Genomic DNA, 21,680 nt, shown 5'->3' on the forward strand with positions numbered 1-21,680 from the left:
TCCTTGTGTGCCTTCTCTTCCATAAAATCAAATCAATGCTTTCTGTTAAAGCCTCTGACCCATTCCCATCCACCCATCTGATACTCAGAAGTTGGAGACACCATCCCTCCCTCTCTGCTCTGCCAGCCTTCAGCCACCTCTCATCCATGCATGAACAAAAATCCATGAGCTCTCCCCATCTTACTTCTGGTGGATGGGAGGAGACACCAGCAAGCAGCTCCATGTTAGATCAGTTCACACAATGGCCCCAGCAGAAGCGTTAAGGTACCAGGTGATGTAAGCAGCTCCTGTCAAGAGTGCCTTACCCATACACTCCCCTCTTCTGTGGGCTTATCTCTCAGCTTAAACTAATCTACCTTCTTAAGTGCCTTACTTTTGGCTGCAAGCCACAACTATGACCTAAAGAGAATGCAATTAAACGATACTAGTGACAAGGAAGAGCTCCATTTCGCAACTAGAATGACATCACTGTGTTAGAGGAGAAAAAACCTGGGAGGACCATCCTGAGAAACTGTAGCGTTTTCTCTCCTCCCAAGATGGGGAATCCATGAATCTTTGAAATAGCACCAGTTTGTGATTTGCCTACAACGTTGTTTTCTTATACCAAGATGCATCATCTTCCCAACACAAAGACAGCTGGTGTTTGAATTCCCACGACCCATTGCTTGCCTCACCTTCCTCATCCCCATGTCCAGAGTTATGCTGGGGCTCAGAGTCCTGGGGGTGAAGGGTCTTGTCTGGCTCTGGCAGATGAGAAATCCCATCGATAAGGTCCTCGACTCCATCCAGGATATCGTTAGCGCACAGCTGAAAAGAACAAACACACCCACATGTTGCACAACAGAAACCAAGCTGTGGAAAGAGCCACCACTAAACTCATTTCTCCAGGGGGCTGGATTTGCAAGGCAGGTCTGTCCACACAACAGTCATGACTAAGACCTCGGCATTGTTCCTGTGACAAAGACAGGCAATCTTCCACTTTCCAGCATCCTCAGCTCCGTCACCTCAGACAGCCTGGCCAAATCTCCTGCTCACTTACAAAGCCACTTAATTGACCAGGCCAGCCTAAGTAACAGAGGTTTTACTTTAATCAAAACTAAAGCTTATATGACTTTAATTCCTTGAATTAATTTGTCAAAACTGCTTTCGTTTTTTAGATTGGATATAATAGTAGCACACTTTCTGCTTTTGATATCTACACTCCAGTAGGATCTAGAGACCCAGGTACATACCAGGGACCCCAGTATTCTAGGTCCTGCACCAAAAAGAGACCATGAAAACTTGTATTTTAAGTTCAGCACAAGAAAACAGGTAAGATGAAGAGAAGAAACATAGGGAGGAGAAAGGATAAGGTTGCAATGTAGCAAATTACAGCATTGGTCACCAGCAACGTGCCATCATGTGTGTAGCTTGATCCAGACAGGGACAAAAGAGTGGGAGCCATTAGAGGAGGAGTAAAGGCTCTGACAGGGATGAACAACTGGTTTAAAGACAGGAAAGAAATCAAATATTCACAAATATATCAGGTAGGAGTAAAGGGTCATTTTTCACAGAAAAAGTTTGTTACAGACCTGCAGGACTCCTGCAGGATCTGTGCTGGGACACATGCTTCTCAACACATTCATTAAAAACCTGGAATAGGAGGTGAATAGCGACATGACCAGGTTTGCTGATGCCACCAAGTTATTCAGGGTAGTAACAAGAGTGGCTGACTGCAAACAATCACAGAAGGACCTTACAGGAGTAACTGTATTAAAATGAAAGACAAATTTCAGTTCAGATAAATATAAAGCAATGCATACAGGGGAAAAAATGGCAAGTTCAAGCTGACTGAGGGAACAAGATGTAGAGGCCAGATTAAGCTGATGTTTTCATGGAATTATGCCCGACAATTTAGAAAACAAAATAAGCACTGGGAATTCTTTGGAAAGAACAAAGTTCACATCCCCATCCCAAAAAGTATATAGTAGAACTGAAAAAGGGCCGTGAGAGACAAAAGGACAATCAAAGTTCTTGCACAAGGGTTCAAGTAAATCAAGACCTTTTGACTCGAAAAAGGTGGCAGCTGAGGAGGGATACGATGGAGGTCTACAGAATCATCAGTAGTACAGACAAGATGGCTGCTCATTTCATCTTCAATGTAATGAAACTCGCAGGTTGCAAAATAAACAAGTGAAAGGAGCTGGTTTTCCACACAACATGCAGAAAAGCCATGAAACTCCTTGTTCATAGGATGTTTAAGATGACAAAAATTTACACAGGTCCAAGAAAAGACAGAACAAGCCTATGGAAATGAAACTCACCAAACTTTGTCAAATACAAAGACACCAGACTCATTGAGCCTCTAAGCTGCAAACTGCAGGAGGCTGGCAGGGTATTAGAGGGAAACATCGCTCCATACTTGCCTCGTTCTTATCCTCTTCCAAGACATCCACAGCTGAAGTTGAGACAGAGCTATATGGTCCATCGTGGCCATATGAACCTCTGGGCTGACCCAGCACAGCTGTTCTAGTAATTGCATCAGCAGTTTGTAACTGCTGCCAGACAGCAGAGCAGCAGGATTCACACTGCCTGCACCAGGCTAAGAGGCGATGGGAATAAGGGGAGGAAGAGGAGGGCACGATCCCTGCATTTACCCGGTATCTAAAATGCCATGAAAAGAGTCATACAGTCTTGCAGCCATGGAGGTGGCACCTTCAGAGGCAATGCAAGCAGCAACTGATCTCCACCTTCCCCAAACGACTTGTGTGCTTACTGTTACACAACAAAGTGGCCTTGCACTTCCACAGAAGCTTTTGAGGCACGGACACAGGGAGGCCTCATCACAGGTCTCCCTGGGGATGTTTCTGGGCTGGAGCTGAAGAGAAAAGTGAAGCAGCTGCTGTGTCTGCAGCTCTAGGATACCAGAGGAGCGACTGGGAATGCAAGAAAAGGGAGGTGAATCCAGCCTGTAAGAAAACTGTCTACAGTTCAAGAGCAAAAGCGTTCACGTACCCTCTGCAGCTGAGAGTCAATCCGCCACATCCGCAGAGTCTGATCACGGGACCACGTAACCAGCTGGTAGTCTTTAGAACCTAAAAAGGACAGAAACAACTTACAGACCCCGCTGAAAACAGAGACTTATCTCAGCCCTGCGTTTAGTGTAAACAGATTGAAGCAAGCCAGCAGGGAGATCCAATGGATAAGGTACTAAACTGAAAAGCAGAGTGAGTCCTATTCCACTTTGAACCGACCTAGGTGCATCAGCCTTTATGCCTGCCTGCACCACGGTTACCACACCTCTAAGTGGGGTATAGTTTAGAGGTGAAAAGCACAAAGTAAGTATAAAGCATGTGATTCAAGTATTCCGACTAGGAATGAACAAGCTTTACTACAACACTTATATAAGCAGAAGAAATAATATCGTTCAAAAATGGATTTATTTTTTACGATAACTGTAAAATCAAAATATCTTTTAGTTCATCGTATCTCTTGAAAGAGGCAGATGTTTTAAAACATTTCTAAGCTAAGAGAAGCTGGTTCTACCCTCCCCCATTTTCCTTCTGAGACTCGGATGATGCCAAGACAAGTTCAGGTTGTAATGAAATACATCTAGCCACATACTATCTGTCAACAGATAAAGGTACACAGCCTTATTTATGCCCATGTTTAGGCCTTGTGATACAGCTTAAGTTTCCCTTGTCAAACAGCTGCTGTGTTCAGGAATTTGCTGCTGCACAGCTGCTTCCTACATGCCTCTGCTGAGGCACAGTGCCTGTCTAAATACAGCACAGCAGACTCTGTGGAAGCAGATTTGCGCTATCTTGGTTGTCTCTGCGGTGAAGCAGACTTGGAATGCTTGTATGATGGATTTATGTTGCTTGAGACAAGCATGACTTCCAGCCTCAGATATATATGCATGAACTCAGCTAAGACAACACAACTGTGGTTCAAGCCTGCTTGAATGTTCATTCACATACTTAAGACTGCACCTCCAGATCCTAGCACGGTTCAGTATCACGCTCCTCTTTTTGAAAGAGGAAAAGCAAGGTGTCAAGAAGAAGGGGACTTAACTGAATTGCCCCAGCAGCTGGTGGCAGAGGGTTGGACCAGACCTTCTACATGGCACTGCAAAGCAGTACCACAAGTGACACCAAAGCCAGACATTGTGTGAACGGCAGCTGAGATGCTGGAAACAAAGCTGTGCTCTGTGTGGTTATCCAACCTCTAATATGGAATCTCCTATATTTAGCTGCCTACACTGGAAAATTTAGTCAGGATTGAACTCTTAACAGCAGCTTCTCTATCCCACGCTCTTCCTCCCCTGCCTTTGCCAGTACACAGATAAGGTGGGTTCGCTGAGTCTGTGGTCTGGGATATGCTGGAGGCTGCTGATCTAGGCAGCGATGTGAGGGGTTAACTGGTTAGCCTGCAGCTCTGAGCAGGGGGAGGGGGCCTGCACTCGTGCACCCATCTAATAGTTTGTACAATTTATTGTGAAAGATCTGTTTAAAAATAGACTCACGGGAGAGCGGAAGCAATTCGAGTCACCGCTGACCCACTCAGCATTCGGTAGATTTGCTTTGTTAGCATGGAAACAACAGGGCAATGCTTCTGTGGGCAGTGCCATAAAACAAGCACAAAACAGCTGTAACTTGAGGGGGGGCAGGAGAGTTGGTAGGAGCTACTCCAAGCAAAGACAAGATTCAAATGGCAATAGCATAAGCTTAACTGCAGCACAGGGAAGAGAGCACATCCAGCCCTGAACTCACCTTCTTTCTGCTTCCTCCACTGAAACTCCAGCACCACATCATCATGTCCCACGAAAGTGTGGACAGGTGTGTTCAAGTCAAAGACGTTCCAGAGAAGGAGACTGTTCTCTCGCCGGAGCTGGGGGACCATCACTGTCACCAGCCCATTGCTGAAAGGCTTGAGAGAGAAACACCCTTCTGGTTAGCCTTGGGGAATTATGCTCCCATGCTGCTGTTACCATACTCTAATTTTTCCCTTTTCCCACCAACAAGAATGCTTGGGTTTTAAAGGAGCTCAGCAGGCCTAAAACTGGGAGAGTCCAAGGCAATTGCTGTGCAAAACCAGTGTCTTACAAGGGATAAGATGCAGTACATTGAGATATTCAATGCAGCTCACTTAAGAGTAATCATTTCTTTCTGCTACTTCCTCACTTTTCAGCTGTGAGGCTGGATGAATTTCACCCTTGACTTTTCACATGGGATCCTTACAGCAATTTGCCTGGAGCTGCAAGAACTGCTGCCTAGGGACTGAGCCCCAGCAGCTGCTCAGGGTCACAATGCTCAGAGGAACCCTGGAACCCAGCCCTACACCCCCCACCATGGGGATGGGAAAGGGGATCAAAGACCCAAGGCACAGCACTGGCTTCAGGCCACATTCAGATGTCTGGGGAAGAGAACGGATATGACTGATGTTAAGAGCCTCAGCTTCACATGGCTGGGTGCTTGCTCTATAAAAGGCAACTGTTCTTGGATGTGGTATGCTGCAAGAGCCCACTGTGGCACACATGAAAACCTTGGGAGCAGAGGAGGCACTCAGAGAGGGCAGAAGACTGCTGCATTGCTCTGTGCAACTGGTACCAATACCGGAGCTGAGAGGAAAATCAGGACAGCGAGAGCAGCAGCCACTTTCTGAGCCTCCTGCTCCCAGAGCCAACCACCTGCACTTGGGTTTTTTCCCCTCAGGAGGATGATGCCAAAGACTGGGATCTCACACTCATAGTCATTCCTTCTCCTGAGCGCCCCCATTGCGGACACTGCTTTTCTGGGGCTTTTAAGCATCAAGAGGGGTTTTTAAAAGCAACTTAATCATGTCCAGCAGTAGAATTGGTGAGAAGGCCTTCAGCAGTTCTTTGTTTAATGTCTCTTTGTGCATTTGCTCTCTCAGCACAAGTGGGGCTGGTGAGGGTTTCTCACTCACCGTGTATCTTGCCTTCCAGACAGGAACCTGGCAGGGAAGGATATTGAGGTATTTCCGAGGCTGACGGTAATCCCAGAACTTAAAAAAAAAAAAAAAAAAAAAAAAAAAAAAAATATCAAAAAGACAAGCAAAGGCAGGAGTCAGCTGGCTATACCTTCAGGCTGCAGTTTTCCATGTGGCTTGCAGATATAGCAGATCGAAAAACATGCCAGGGTGCCCACAGCATCATTAGTAATCCCATTCATTAAGAGCAGAGATGGCCCCAAAGGACAAATATCAAGCTATCAGCATCCCTCAGACAACAAGTGACTTGGGGTCATATTCGCAGTGATCATAGCTTGAGTAATTAGAGCAGGGACACAGGCAGCCTGCTCGGGCTTTCAGAGCTACAAGGTACCCTGCAGGCTCCCAGTCAATGTGCCAGTCCAGACTGGGGGCAGGCCCACCCTGCTGTTACTGCTAATTTTGTAATGAAGAATCTAACCTTTTGCTTTGCTAGAATACACATCAATTGCATTTGCCTCAGAGCTCAGCTAAATGTGAATGAACTCCATTTGGCTGACACACAAAGCACACTGTTCCCCCCCAAGTAAAGGGCCCTGCATAGCAATGCTTGCAGGCAGTCTCTTATTGATAACCCAATTCGACATGAGTTTGGGAACCCCAGGGGCTGGAGTATGTCTCCCCATTTTGGGGAGAAGGCTCTTCTGGCATGTGTGGCCAGCTCCCTTCTGGCAAGCAACAGGCAGAGGCGGTTGTTTTCAGCTTCAGTACTGCCCAAACCACCACAGATATGTGGCAAACATATGTGCACTCATCCTGCAACAACTTCTCTGCCTGTTCTGTAAGCACACCCCTGGCTCAACACACACAGAAACCCAAAAATAAGGACCCAGATCTTGCCAACGGCAAGCACTCCCCAAGACTTCAGCAGTAGTAGAAGGGGATCTGCTCCACCATCCTGACATCTCTGAGCAGGAGTCCCAGAAGCAACACTTACCCTGACAGAGTTGTCCTGACTGGAAGTGGCCAACGTATACTCATTGTCAGGATGCCAATCCAGACCGTGGATTTTAGAGAGATGAGCTGCCAAGTACTCTACTGCAGTGCTGGGTTTCTGCAAGGAGAGACATTTTCCTCCTCAGCATAGGACTCCTGAAATTTGGTCTAGTTCTTTGGCATAAAAAAGAGACACTTGAAGAAGGGCAAGAGGTGGAACACTCTCCTGCTGGGGAAAGGCAAATAGCTCAGCAAAAGTAGTTGAAGGAAAGGTCCTGTGAAGGTGTGGCAAATCCAGTCACCAAGCACAGCCCTGAACCATGCTCCCTACTCAGTAACAGTTAAGTACTATGAGATCAAAAGCAAAATGTTAATGGGCACAGTTTCTGGAGAAGGAGGCTATCTACACGCTCTCTTCAGGTTTGTGGGCTCCCAATTCTCTCTAGTTTAAAAATGGACCAACTAGAGAGATTTGGGATAAAATAGTACATTTTTCTCAGTATTCATCTGTGACCAGAGGGATCTCTGTATCAGCTAAGCAGGAATATGCACAAGCTGCTCAAGAGACTCTCAACTCACCCTTTTGTCCCATATTCGGACATCCCCATCGTGGCTTGTTGCTAAACAGTTGGCATTTTTCTTGTTCCATTTGACCTGGGAAGCTCCAGCTGCAGCACAAACAGAGCAGGTCATAACAAGCAATTAAAAAGTAAGTGGCACAACAGACCCTTGACCTGGGCTTAGAGCTGCTCTTCTTAGCACAGGAAAGGCAGTTCAGAGGAAAAATATGCCAGAAGCCAGCATGAAGGATGGCATGAAAAGGATTTACTCCTGATTCCTCAGTTTAGTGTTTGCGTCCTGAGGACCTCAAAGCAAGAGTGTTCCAGCTACACGCTTAGAGATCTTCATTGCAATTTCTAGCCATGGGTTGTACCTGAAGAAAATCCTCATGTCCATTAGTTCACGTGGAGTGACTTGCTCCAGACAAGCACTGCAGGTTCATCACCCCCTCTCAAATCCCTTCTGTTTTCATTCAAGCTACTTCCAGGTGCTCAAGGATTGCTGCATTTGTCTCCTCAACACCCTCTATACTATCTGATGCTATACAGGGAATCAGCGTTGTTGATCTATTATTAAAATAGAGGCGTAGGAGAAGGCTGCAGCGCAGGTGGACCTCATGTCTGGCCAGCTGGAGGTAGATTCACTGGATGGACCAGAAGGCTCAACTGCCAAAATACACCAAAGAAGCCAGAGACATCAATGGCACTGCAAAGAAACGGGATGATGGTCCAGATATGATGATATGATATCATGAGGGACTCGGTCAAGGGCCTAAAGTCAGAAGTTCATTGGTTATTTCTAATAAGCAGCAAAATACAGCTTCAGCTGATGTGGATTGTTCAGATATTGTAAGAGAAATACACGTTGTGTTCATCCTTAGTCTGGCAGTTTTTTCAAAGCATTTTAAGCTCATCAGAAAGATGAGGTCCATGAGAAAGCTAAACAGATCTCAGCCTGTTGCTATTCCCTACCTTCACTACCCATCTCCTGCTCCAGGATGAGCAGATTGATCTTGACAACCTCGCAAAAAGCTAGTCCAGGGGGGAAAAAAGCTGTAAACAGGCTGCCAGATGATTGATTTGATCCACTCACTGAAGGGTACACAAACGTCTGGACCAACACTAGACAGAATCGGGCATGGGAGGAAGGAAGCTTTCTGGGGAGCTAGCTACTGGGCTGGCTCACCTGACCCATGAAACCTCACCCCAGGCACCAGAACCAAACCCTACTTCTCTTTGGTTCAGCAAGGTTTTTGCATCACTGTGATAGATAGGTTTGCTGGCTGGGAGGGAAGGGCGAGCCACTGCAGGTGTGTAGCCTCAGGAGATCTAAGCAGCAGAGCATAAGAGATCACGTTGCAAGGATTGCTGTAGTACTGGGGACAGTAACTCAGGAAAAGGACGTTTTGCTCGTCATTCACACCACCCAGTTCCCACAGGCAGCTGGTGAGGACTGACACGCAGCACCCGCCAGCAGGCAGTGTTACAGGCGGCTGGACAGTCGCACTGCCAACAGCCATGACAAGTGCCTTTCCAGAGCAAGCGCAGCCCAACGAGAGCACCTTCGTGTCACCACTGCAGCTGCCTGCACGTCAGAGGTGCCCCAGGGAAGCAGACACAGCCGGTTACGTACCCAGCCCCTCAGTAAGTAAGGGGCAGGCTGGCAGTCGGCAGCATTCAACACCACTGCCTGGGGTGCGATTTAGTTTCTCAGCTGATTCAATCAAACATAAAAGGACAGGGAGACACTGCAGACAGACAACACAGGACAAGCAGTGCAAGAGGCTGGTTTAGCAGGGAAGAAGCTACTCCTGTCTAGAAGGTGCAAATGCTATGTGACTGTCCACCAATTTTAGGACAGACAGTACAAGCACTACCATTGCCCTCCATGCCTGGGAACCTCCAAGGGCTCCACATCCCTTTGGAATTCTGCTCCTCTAAAAGGAGTTGAGAACTGGAGCCTCTCAGGCTGCTACGACACGGGATAATCACACGTGGTGGCACTTCTGTACTCTGCCATGTTCAGCCTTGGAGCGTGGAGGGAGGAATAACAGCAGGGGCACACAACACTAAACATAGGTATTAAACAAGCCTGTATCACACACACTTGCCACACTTACCTACTGCAGAGAGCGAGACCGTAGGCTTCCTGGTGTCTCTGAAACACAACATGGCTAATGTGAGCACCCACAGCATAGCCCAGCAGGTCCAGCCTCCCCACTGAGCTCCTTGCTATTCCAGGACTAATTTTATTGCTGCCTCTTGGGAGCTAACATGCCTCCTGCTTACCAAAATACACCACACTAAATGGAATAAAGAAAGAGGTGACCAGCTGGAGGACAGCAGCCGTTCTGGCTTGCCACCACACACAGCAGCAAGTTTAGGACATAGGATGGAGTTGGAGGGGACTAGAGGGAGGAGAAATACGTGCGAAGTGTGGCATGTTGCAACTGGGCAGGCAAAGAAACTGGGCTCACAAAGTGTTACTGCAGGAAGCAACAAAACAGCCTTTCCCAGGAGGATTAAAAGGAACAAATAGAGCTGTGGAAAAACTCGACAAAAGCCACTGATGTGTTCGTCAAGCCTTTGCAGACCCTGATTCAAGGCAGATGGAGCAGTGACTTCAGAGCAAAGACTTCATGTCTAGCATATAACAACAAAATTAGTAGGAAATAAGCCTAGCTGTGTGCAGACTCTACAAATTCTGCTGTGGTAGGAGCCAGTGAGGCACCATGACAACTGCTAGCAGCCACAACATGGATCAAGGCAGTAATTTGCTCCTTGACCTTGCTCCTCAGGAAGTCACCTGCCCTTTCATGAAAAATGCCAGTAAAAAGAAGGAATATTGTCTTCAGCTTTTTGTGTTTGCTGAAAAGCAGAACATTTTCTGGAATGGACTGCACCTCTCCCTCTACGAATTTCTGCCTAAACAAAAAGTTATTTTGTATGAAAAATTAAGCAGGGAATTTCCAGCTACCCTTACTCCAGGGCTACCTCCCTGGGGTGTCATCAGAGACAGCCGCTTCAGCAGGATGTTCATTTGCTGGACGCCAGCAGCCCCAGGACCTCGCTGCCCCGGCAAGCTCAGAGACCTTTCTAGCACAAGTGGGATGTAGAGGCTACTCAGAGACTGCCTAACCAGGCATTTCTGGACAAGTGATACATGCAGATGCAAAATGATGGAAGGGCACAATAGAGTTAAAGCAGGGCTTCTGATAACCTTCAGAGAACTCTCTTTTTTTGCTTGGCACTAAGATAGTATCACAGGAAAACACAACGAGCAGTTATTGTCTTTCTATGTCTTTTAATTATGCATTAATAATATATTGCCATTCTCAAGCACCATTTAACCAAGGATCTAAGTGCTTCATAGGAGCTAAATAAGCCTCAGGGTAGCCTGGTGCAGTGGGGTTATATAATTATCCTCCTATTATAACTGAGCAAGGGAGGCAGAGAGGAACAAAGTGACTTGCCAGGGGTCATAAAGAGTTGTTGTACAGCCGGCAAGAGAACCCAGCAGCCTCAGTGCCAGCTCCTCACTTCTCAGGTGTAAAATGTGGGGTTTTAATACTAGTGGGTTTGGAAAGATCTGTTACCCTGAAATTACTCATGATAGAAAGCACCAGGAAGCAAGGGAAGGCATGAACAGGAAAAGGTTCCTGAATACCACTGCCAGTCTTCCCACCACTGAGGGAGAGTCAGCAACAATCACTGAATGTGGTGGAAAACAGCTGCAGGATCCTGAAATGGTGCTCAGTCATTCCGCTAAAAAAACCCCAACAGGTTGAGGTACACCCTCGGGTTCTAGGAAATGCTCCCAAGGAAAGATCTGAAGTGGGGAGGGAGTGAAGCCAGGTGGTATTTCTTCCAATCAGGAGCACGACTGTGGCTTAACCCTACCACTGTACTGCCATTCATTGACTCTGAACTGGCTTGAGAGTAGAGGAACAGAAGTCATCTTTGAGATCATGGGAAGCAGCTGAAGCCCCTGCAAGCAGAGCTGAAGAGCAGCGCCCATCAGTGCGTGCTTTGTTCTGCAAGCTGCTAATTATGGAAAGGAGTCCAATGATTTCCCTGCAGCGCAGAAACATACTGATTCTTACTTGATGTCCCAGATGTAGATATACGTGTCAACAGAACTGGTGACCAGCAGGTCTGGCTCAAACACCGCCCAGTCCAGGTCGCTGCAAATGCAAAATCAGCGTAGGTCAGTAAAGAAAAGCGCACGCAGTTTGTACCAACTTCTCACCAGTCCCCAGGACATTTCTCCCACAAATTCATGACCACTCCATGACATGTACTGAAATTTTTAAAGAAAAAAGCAAGATCTTAATCATTTCTCTAAGTAAATTCCAAGAAGCAATGAAATGCTTCTAAGTAAATTCCAGTGAAGCATCCTCCTAGCCCTGAACTTTACAGCTATCATGTGTGTGCTCTTTCCTCCGCAGGAAAAGGGACACTGTCTCAGCGAGTTCCCAGTTACCAGGCATTCTTAGCACCAAGCCCTCACTCTGGGATGCCTTCCTGCTGGCCTCACCAGGTGCACCTGAGACACAAACAGCCCCCAGTCAGCCATTTCAAGGGCTGCAATTACTTTCCACAGTCAGGAGCTGGAGTAAAAACAGTCCTTCACCTGCATTTCCAGCCCAGCACTAAAATGCACCCCTAGAACCAGGGGCAGAAACCTCCCCTGCACCACTGTAACACACTGTGAACTTGATCTTCAAGATTACTTGCTTTGATGAAGCTGCTATCACACAGAAACACAGCTGGGATTCACTTTAACAAACATGCTGCTATCTGTTTCCCAGATGATGGTTGCTGTTCATTACAAGGACAGTAGCCTAAGGCAATGACACTCGAGCCATCAAAGGCTAAGGTGATATACTGGGGGGAGTCATAAGAAGGTGAGCAGCTTCACATCTGACCGTGTCTCCAAATGGGAATGACAGAGGGGCAGACAGCACAGTCCAGAAAAGTGAGTAAAAACCAGCTCAAAGCAGAGCCTGAGCAGGGCCAGGGCTGAAACATTCACCTTCTGTGAAACAACCCATCAGTTTCCACCCAGCAATCTGCAGCATCACTTGCTTCTCACCTGATCACACGTGTGTGTCCTTGCAGCGACGTGCAAACTTCACCATTCCCTTCCTTCCACTTATACAGGTCAACTCGCTGATTGCTCTGAAATTAGATAGAAGAAAGGAGACAGTGTCAGGTGAACAAGGTAGGACAGGAATCCATGTGTCAGGACCAGGTTCTCTTCTCTTTGAACCTTAGTTACCAGTGAGTCACACTGTGGTTAGCAAAGTCCTTGCTCAAAGCAGGAGAGCAAAGATGAACATACAGGCTGCAAGGACTCTCAAAAGCTTACACTTTAATTACACCCACTTAAAAATGGAGATAAACAAGAATGGGAGAAAAAAAAATCACATTGCAAAATGCTTCCATGAAATGATGTTCTCAGAGCTTTTATTTCCTAACAACATGGTGTAACTGCAGGCAACAGGCAGCCGAATTCTCTCTGCAGGAATATCCTGCCAGTCTGTTCAGATTCACAACTGGTGTTTTCAGTGAGGGGGATGATGGATCACCACTGGTCCTCCTCAACTCTCCCTCGATTCCCTTCTGGGATAAATCAGGGCCATTGCCAAACACAAACAATACAGTCTAATGGCTTCAAGGTCACCTCCTCAAGCGTACTTCCATCCTTGCCAGCCCAGGAAAAAAAGCCTTAAGTGCTTATCACTAACTGTAAACCACAGGAGCAAACCAGATGAATCAATGACAACATTATTTAGGGCTTCTTCACTCATTCCAGGAATAAATCCTCCCCCAAATGCAGCCACACACGAAGTTACTTAAAACTAGTTATTGTGCTTTAAGTTCATGTTCTGCCTCAATCAAGGTTCACTTCGGCCCAGGCCAACTCTGATCTTTCTGGGGCAGGAATTGCCTTTTTGGGTGCATATACAGCACCAAGCACAGTGGGCTTTGGGCCATGACTGGAAATTCATGTTTATTTTGCAGAAACAGAAATAACATGACTTCAAATTTTCATTTTCGTTAGCCCCTTGTTTTCAAACTTACAAGTAGATGAGAGAAAAGATAATACAAGAAAAGACTTATTTTACATTTTTTGTGACAGGTTTTTGTGGTGGTGTTTTTGGTTTCTTTACCCCAAAGCTGCTTGATATGAATTTGAACTTGAAGATGGATAAAATACTCCAGGCTTCCCTGAAATGGAAGGTCTCCTCCCAGCTCAGCAATAATACATGGCATTTCTCTAAAGGCTCACAGCAGGGCTGCACAAGAGCTCTGGGCAAGGAAAACTCCTTGCATGTTTCTCATTGACAGAAGGATTTAAGGGGGTAGAGTGAAATTGCTCAACAGGATTTGTCCAGGATTCCAGAGCTGATGCTACAAGATAAGGATCACCAGAAGTTTCTCAGACTCTTAGTGGGGCATCTCACATGGGAAGTGTTGCCTGTAGTACCAGGTGTGAGAGAATGACAGCTCCTCCCAGCACCATTTTCTAAAAAAATGTGCTTCTTGTGACAAGTATATGCTTCCAACAATTCATCGCCCGCTTGTTCAAGCATTTGTGACCACACAAAAGAAGTAGCAAGGATCTCAGATGGAAAACAATGGCATTTCTGAAACAGCAGCTCAGGAGTCCTCAGAAGTGTGCCAGAGCCAGAGGGCAGGCACAGCCAAGCACAGCAAGTGGACATGGTTCAGCTCTTCTGGAAAGAAGCTAAAAACGTGAGAAGCCCTTATCCAAACACAAGGACAGACTTCCCCTTCCCCTGCACTGCACTGCAAACCAGGTGAAGCTGCTGGCAACCAGGATGGCAGCCTTTTACACTCCCTTTCCATCCACAGGGACAGGACTCTCAGGGCTGTCTACACCACTTGCGTGGTATACCTGAACATGCGACAACCTCAACAGCGGACTCATGGGGGACTGACAGCCAGCTTGACTCCAGAAGTAGCAAATCACATCTTCACAGTGCTGAATCCAAGCTGATTTAGCCTTCCCAATGCATCTTTGCTCCCTGTCACTCATGCACCAGAGCTGGGAGGAGACAGGCTGGGGGATGTCAGAGAGCAAACAAGCAAAGGCTCCTGACAACACTGGTCCACTTTTAAGACTGCCTTTAATTTCAATTGTAGCCAGTCCAGGAAGCAAAAGGAACAAAAATCCCAGGAAACCGCCATCAGCTAAGCGTTTGCTCAAAAAAGCAGATGAAACCTCTCTCACCCCAGTTATTCCAGGACTCTCAGGCTATAAAAGCAGATGCAACACAGCAGCAAAGGCACCTCGCCATGAGAGCAGTCTGCGCCCGGCTAGTGCCGGTTCCTGCAGTGCTACGGTTGATGGCTCAGACTGCTGCTAGCAGAAGCTCAGGGCTCTGGATGAACAAGCTACAGAGCACGACAGACCGAGTAAAGATTACAGCTAAAAACTGCACTCGAGTCCCAGATGGTCACTACTGCTTCTTCAGACCGGCCTATTTACTTCTCCACACACTGAATAAGAACTCCTCGCTGTCTCGGTCCCTGCCCATCTGCAAACCTAGACTGGTACAGCGGTGAGCCAGTATTGACTCGTGCTATTTACAGGCTGCCTGGTGCACCACATCCCGCCAGGAAGGCAGGGAGGTGAAAACAAAACGGCACAGAGCAAGAAATTCATTAAGTGCACAAATCTCATACCAGAATGGAAGTCAGAGAGCACATCCCCCCTTCCCTCCAGAAAAGGACCATTTGTCTGCTCGATTTATTTGGCAAGGTGTTTTATAAAAGTCAAGCAAGCAAAACTAGATTCCACACTGGCTGACCAATAACTGAGAGCCATCACGCCAAGCACCTCCCTGGCAGTAAATCAGAGTTAGGCCTTGATCTTGCAATGTGACTTGCAGGGGCGTGCCTGTGCCAGCTCCATACAGCCTTCCAAGTCTGCAGAAGTTCACCCATGAAAGACCAGGGAAGATGACGAGCTACAGCTTTTAATTGAGGGAACTTACCGAAGCTGCAAAATAGTATGCGTAGCTGTCGTGTGGGTTCCACTGCACTGCCCCGATGTCCCACTTGCTCTGTCGGGAGATCTTTCGATGACCCTCATTTGGTGCATCCAGGTTGACTATGTAGAGGAAACGGCGGCTGCAAGACACACAGATACAAAGAGGCTGTATCGCACAGGACTGATCTCAAAACCCCAAGCTCACTTGGAGCTCACAGCCTTGGGCCTAGAGGACCAAAGAAGAGAAACATTTGACAAGACAGATGAAAATACTATTCCTAAGAATAGTATTGAGAATTTGACTACATACTTCAAAAAGGGCTACATTTAAAAAATATATGAAAAGACGTACTGAAATTACACAGGATTTGCACACATGGGTAGCTCAGACCACAGAAAACCCTCAATAACCAGGATACAAAAGGAAGCACTGGGAAAGGGTGCAAACACATCCAAACACGCTTTGCTGGCCTCATGCAGCAGCAGCAGAGCTGCGGTGGCACAGGGCTGGGAGTGCAATGCAATAGCTTCACAGGAGCCACCTTCAGTCTGGAGAGGTTGCTCTGAGCAAGAGCTAATGAGCCTTGACAAACCTAAGATGATTCTATGTGGCTGCATGTTTCCACACCACAGTTTGGGGGGCTTGATTCCGCAGACGGTACAAGTACACCTGCACAGAGCTCTATCAGCTGCAGCAGCTTATTAACGTGGGTGGACACAGCAGTGCGCTGATCTGGGTACGTTACTTACCTGAGCTAACCCTATATGCTGCAGAGATACATTTGCACGATGCTAAACCTGAGCTCATACATTCTGCTGGACGTGGCCAGCTCTCCACAAAGCTAGGCAAGGTGTCATTCCCTCCCCAGTGTGATTCATCTTACAAGCACGATAAACCGCCCAGAAATAATTGTGAGCCAGCTGAACTCTAATGGAAGACCAGCACCAAAACATACTGAACCATATATAATTAACCACACCAGCATCACACACGTCAGCTGCGTAGCAAGCACACAGCTGCTCTGAGCACTGTGAATTTTCCCAAGAGAAGGAACACAAAGAACATCTTTGCTGCCTTCCCAGACCAAAGTCCTCAGGGCTCCCTACTCTGAAGAGTGAAGATGCTGAGCCCCCTGAGGCGCTCGCAGAGTTTTAAAATAATGGAGGCAAACCCTGAAGGGCTGCTGAGCATGCAGAAGAAGCCTGAAAAGCAGAGGGCCATGGACCTGATGTTGAAGTGCAGGCAGACCATCCCCAGCTTGCTGCTGGCCCAAATAAGCCAGCTATAAAACTGGGCAGGTGTAAGGAGGAAGAGGCATCAAGTTAGACCCAAACGAGCTGCTGAGCTGGTTACTCCTATGCAGGGCTGCTGGACTAGGGGTTTACATGGAAGTGAGTGGGCCTCCAAGTTGTATCAAAGGACCTGTTTCCTCCAAGACTGACCAAAGGTCAGCTGCACCTGCACAATCCTGAATTTGAAGTGAATATCCTAATTGGTGTGGTAATCGTGTCTCTGATAGTGGGAGAAGAATAGCTGTTAGTATGAACAGCAGCAGCTGGGCAGCCAACTGCTGAGCTGCTTGAAGACTTGTCCTGGAGGTGGCTACATAATGCCAAGCCCTCCTGAGAGCTCTGCCAGCTTGGAGTCTGTGGCACCTACTCCTCTTGTTGAGTATCATCCCACACTGAACCAGCAGACGAGCAGGTCAGAGAGCTTGGCTCCTCTGCCCAAATACACCATGGGAATATTTGGGGCAAACTTTGTCTTAAAGAAATTATTTAATCTGTATTTCAAGTAGAATCCAAACATTCCTTCATGATGCTCCACCTCCCACAAACGGATTTGGGAAAGTGTGCATCAGGAAAGCCAGTATTTTGTCATGCAGTAGCTGCTGGCTTTCCACTCTGTATCCCACTGGAAATGTGACCCAGAATCCTTTTCATCAAACCTTGGAAGAGTCTTCAGCTGCACCTTTCTGAAACAATACATCAGCCCTCCAGTTGAGGTCAGCCTGAAGGTTGCTGATTTGGCTTGTGGAAATGACTGTCATCCATTTCTAATGGGGACTGTCACACTCACCCCGAGAGTACTGCGCGCTGTCCCAGGCAATCCACTGACATCGCAGTCGCCTGTCAAAGAGAAACAGAGAACAAAGCTAAATTATACCTGTCAGGTCAGCTTCTCAGTCAAACACAGCTTTGGGGAGGAGTTCAGGAAAACCTGCCAGCTCATCTTCAAGGTACAAACTGCTCTGGTAAGAGTCAAGGCTGATATCTGTCAGGGATGGTAGAAGTAACATCCCCTTGAAGAACCACAGATGGGTGACGGGCTGTAGCGGTTGATTTTGGGGTGCAGGCTAGCATGCAAGAGAACATCTTTGTTAGAGTACACTGAGGACAAGACCTGGCAGACACCACTAGAAGTACTGAGACCTTGCTCCCTTCTCCCCACTATGGCAATCACAGCTGCAGCCTTTCAATCAGCAGTCTCTAATAATCCGTATTAATCAGCCTCTGCTCCTGCTCAGGAGCTTCCTCAGTCTCTCTCTCTTCCATTGCAGAGACAGATTTAATTATATACGTACTGGGAGATAGAAGTGAAACCATTTGTGTACAGCTGGTCTCCAAAAACGAGGGATGGCTAAGAGGCATCAGAATTTACCTTGGCATTACTTGTAAAGAAGGCTAAGAGATAACTTCAACACCCTAAGAAGAAAAAAAAATAGACTTTGAATATTGTCTTCCCCTCTTTTTGTTCAGAACGGAATCGGCCAATCATCTCATTTAATTGCCAGGAGAATAAAGGAAAATTTTACTTGGAAAGCTGAACAGTTTGGCCCATGAACATAGACGTGACTTCAATGCAGTTTTCAGTGTTCACAGCACAAAGTCAGACTATGCCCCACGTTCTTCAAACTAGCTGCTGTCATCTTCAAAGCTACCCCAAAAGGCTTGGGGTGTCTCTGCTGCTGTTCAGGATTCTGCTACGTACTCTCAGCATGGATGTAACAAGGCTTCAGGATGTCCCACAGCTACTATTTATAAGCATCACTAACACCAGACAGACAATATGGCAATCCCACGCCATTTCAATCAGATTTGACAGAATAACCACCACAAAAAACTAGTTTTTTCAACCAGGGCCCCATCCCCTGCTTGCAAGCACCCCACCTAAGGGAAAAACAGCATCACGGGCTCGTTCTTCACTAGACACCAAGAGTCCACATGGGAAAGAGCTACAAACGGCTGCAGAGTTTCAGCAGAAGTCTGCAGTAAACCCCAGGCCTATGTCTATACCCCAACCAAGCCGAGGTTCACTGCTTTTGCTGCTCCAGGAACAATCCGCTTTCATTGCTTTTGTCTAGCTAGCAAATCCAGTCTTCTGGCAAGGTCTTCCCAGTCCTAAAACCAATGCTGTAAATAAGAAGCCAGTTTTAAAATATCTAAATGGTAAAGAAATAATTTCAGCTTCTTAGATTTCACAGCACCTTGCAAAATAACAAAGTGGGTTACTAAAAGCAAGCAGGAGAAGGAATTTTTCCCAGATGATACACATTTCACATGTGAGGAATTAAAACGAGGATCACTAAAGCGATGATTGGAACCAGAGCTTTCTCATGTGATGAAGAGCTAGTCAGATGACATATTTCATACAGCTGTGGCCATTTTTCCTCAAAACAGAAAAAAAAAACCCATCAACTTAAAGTGATTGATAATTTCATACACGAGTTTATTTTTTCTGGTGTTGGCACCAGGATGTCATAAATCCTTACAAATTGTTTTTAATAATGAACATTGATAAACTGTTTTTCCAGGCACCAAACATCATAAAATGTAATGAGAAGGAAGTAAAAAGCTTCCCATGTCAGGCTGCTACTCTGTCGGGTCACAAACACAGTCTTTTATGGCAATCAACAGTTCCCTACAATACTACAGACTTAGCTAGGCAACAGGAAAAAACCCCAAACAGCTGTGTGTCATTTAATGCGCTCGGTGTATTGATATGTCAGTCTTCACAGCACAACCTTCCAGAAGAGGGGAGTTGCAGCTGAACAAAGCAACCTGAAAGCAGCTTTTATCCCAAAACAACAATCAGGATAGCTAGAATTGCTGTTTATGAGTAACAATTATGTGAATAAGCACAGTAGGAGTACTACACATTTGAAAACCAGCCCTGAGCCCACAGCCCAGGCAGCATCTTCTCAGACTTCAAACGTCTGCTTTGGCATTTCGCTTGATTTCTGCTAGGCAAGCCAAGGAAAACACCTTTTCATCTCTGAACTTACATAAGTTTTGAATCTAGCTACATCCTCTCCACCTGAAAGGCAACAGACCAACCCAATTTGTCAAGGCTACACTGGTTTTCAAGAGCTGCAAACTCTTAGCAAGAAAGACCAGTTCCCTGCATAGCTAACTTCCCATCTACACAATAAGTTGCTACAAATGGTACTATTTCACCCCTGGACATGGTGAGCTTTACTCTCCTTGTGATCGGGTGGACAGCCTGACAAGGACCTGCAGGTCACGTTTAAACCAGAAGAGTAAAGAGCCTGTCGCCTCTGTCAGCTTGTACAGAAAGATGACGCTTGTAGGCAATACTGGCCCCAAACTAGCCACAGATTTTCCAAAGTGTTACAGGTTGGTGCCGTAGTTTTCACACGACACACTCTGGCGTGGCGAACAAAGACAACTGCAGTGCTTGCAGACACGGACAGGCTAGAAATGCAACAGCTGCCCACTCTTTTGGCTCTTGTTACAATTTAAGTTGGTTTTGGGGTAGGGATTTGGAGATAGCGTGGCCTACAGGCCAAGGTGTTTCCATTTCTCAAGCTCAGGTTTCCCATCTGCAAAAACGTTCGTGCAGACTCCTAAAAAAAGCTCAAGCACAAATATATAAATGAGTTTAGCTTGAAGCAGTAGTCTAGCAGCCCCGGCCACCAAAGTTCTCTGGTTTCATACAAGAGAGCAGGCAGGTCAGAACAGCTCTAGAAAGATCACACCAGAGTAAACTGAAGCAACCAAAATACCAGTGGTTAGCCTCTCTATTAAGGTACACGCCTGCACAACAGTGAGATTGAAACTAACTGCTGCAGAAGAGGATGGGAACACCTGTTCTCTCCCCTCTCTGCTCCCACACACCAGTCATCATGAATAAGCAATCAAATCACGAGGCCACGTATCTCCTGAGCCAGATGCAATTTGAATCTGTGATCTAGGAAGATGTACGTTCATATTTCATTACCAGTTTCCTGAGAGCACACCTTCAATAGCAGACAAGACTGCTTTAGCGTTTCTTCCAGGAGGAAAACACAACCTATATAAAGCTTCTGAGGTATAAAAGCAAAAGGCTTTGTGAGCTCAGAGAGGGTGGGCTGGATGTAGCACACAGGATTCAACGCCCCTGTTTGCAATGGTGAACACTGAGCTGACATCGCTCCAGCACAACAGGACAAACTAGAAGATTCGAGAGTTTCCAGAACTACTTTTCAATCTTTCTGGGTTTCCTGCTGAAGTAGTTTGTAGTTCACCCACCATACCCAGCTTTGCTAAGCAACTGCTAACGTCTTAAAAAAACACGTTTCTCAGAGTAGCTTCTAAGAAAGCACGTAAGCAACTCTAAGGGGACTTTCTCCTCTAACCAGCAGCTTCAAAAAAGAAAGCTGACCTTTTCGCTATTAATAAAAAAATCTAAGCCGCTTGTCCTGCTAATTGAGCAATACTCAACAATTTCCACCGCAGCTGAGAAAGGAGCTATCGTGGTCTCAGAGGAAAAATGAGGAAAGATGTGTGGGAAGCGGTAATATCCTCCGTTAGGCCTGCCAATACAGTTAAAAAAATATCCAAGATCCAATTAAGATTAGAAATAAAGTGCCCCGCGAATTAAGGCGTTATCTCCGCGCAAACAGCTCCGAGACCGGCTCAGCCCCATCCACAGCCGGCGAAAGGCCCCGCGGGGCCGCCGAGCCCGCCCGGGCTGGACCGGGCCCCCCTCCCTCGCCTCACGGGAACGGCCGGGCCCGCCCGGGGCGGCCCCCCGCGGGCCGGTGAGCGCGGCAGCCCCCCGGCAGCGCCAGCGCTCCCCCCGACCTGGGCGTCGCGGAACTCCACCACCACATTCTCGCTGCTCCAGCGCGCCGCCATCTTGGGCCGCCCCAGCAACCCCCGACGCC

General features: G+C 47.0%; 1 protein-coding gene across 4 annotated transcripts in view; it reads right to left on the reverse strand.

The window, feature by feature from the left end:
- WDR59 (WD repeat domain 59) overlaps window positions 1-21,675 on the reverse strand; it is a 59,534-nt gene extending 37,859 nt beyond the window's left edge. For all 4 annotated transcript variants that reach the window (XM_068411074.1, XM_068411072.1, XM_068411076.1 and 1 more), the window contains exons 1-12: window positions 21,598-21,675; window positions 17,591-17,640; window positions 15,515-15,650; window positions 12,583-12,668; window positions 11,591-11,671; window positions 9,608-9,645; window positions 7,507-7,595; window positions 6,929-7,045; window positions 5,929-6,006; window positions 4,752-4,908; window positions 2,995-3,074; window positions 675-807 (exon numbers count right to left, since the gene is read on the reverse strand). In XM_068411074.1, coding sequence (XP_068267175.1) covers window positions 675-807; window positions 2,995-3,074; window positions 4,752-4,908; window positions 5,929-6,006; window positions 6,929-7,045; window positions 7,507-7,595; window positions 9,608-9,645; window positions 11,591-11,671; window positions 12,583-12,668; window positions 15,515-15,650; window positions 17,591-17,640; window positions 21,598-21,651 — 1,099 coding nt within the window. In that variant the 5' untranslated portion in view covers window positions 21,652-21,675. The remainder of the gene's footprint in view (window positions 1-674; window positions 808-2,994; window positions 3,075-4,751; window positions 4,909-5,928; window positions 6,007-6,928; window positions 7,046-7,506; window positions 7,596-9,607; window positions 9,646-11,590; window positions 11,672-12,582; window positions 12,669-15,514; window positions 15,651-17,590; window positions 17,641-21,597) is intronic.
- Window positions 21,676-21,680: the final 5 nt, after the last annotated feature.

The sequence above is a fragment of the Nyctibius grandis genome, chromosome 12 (genome assembly GCF_013368605.1).
Source record: "Nyctibius grandis isolate bNycGra1 chromosome 12, bNycGra1.pri, whole genome shotgun sequence".
Classification (NCBI taxonomy): Eukaryota; Metazoa; Chordata; class Aves; order Nyctibiiformes; family Nyctibiidae; genus Nyctibius; species Nyctibius grandis.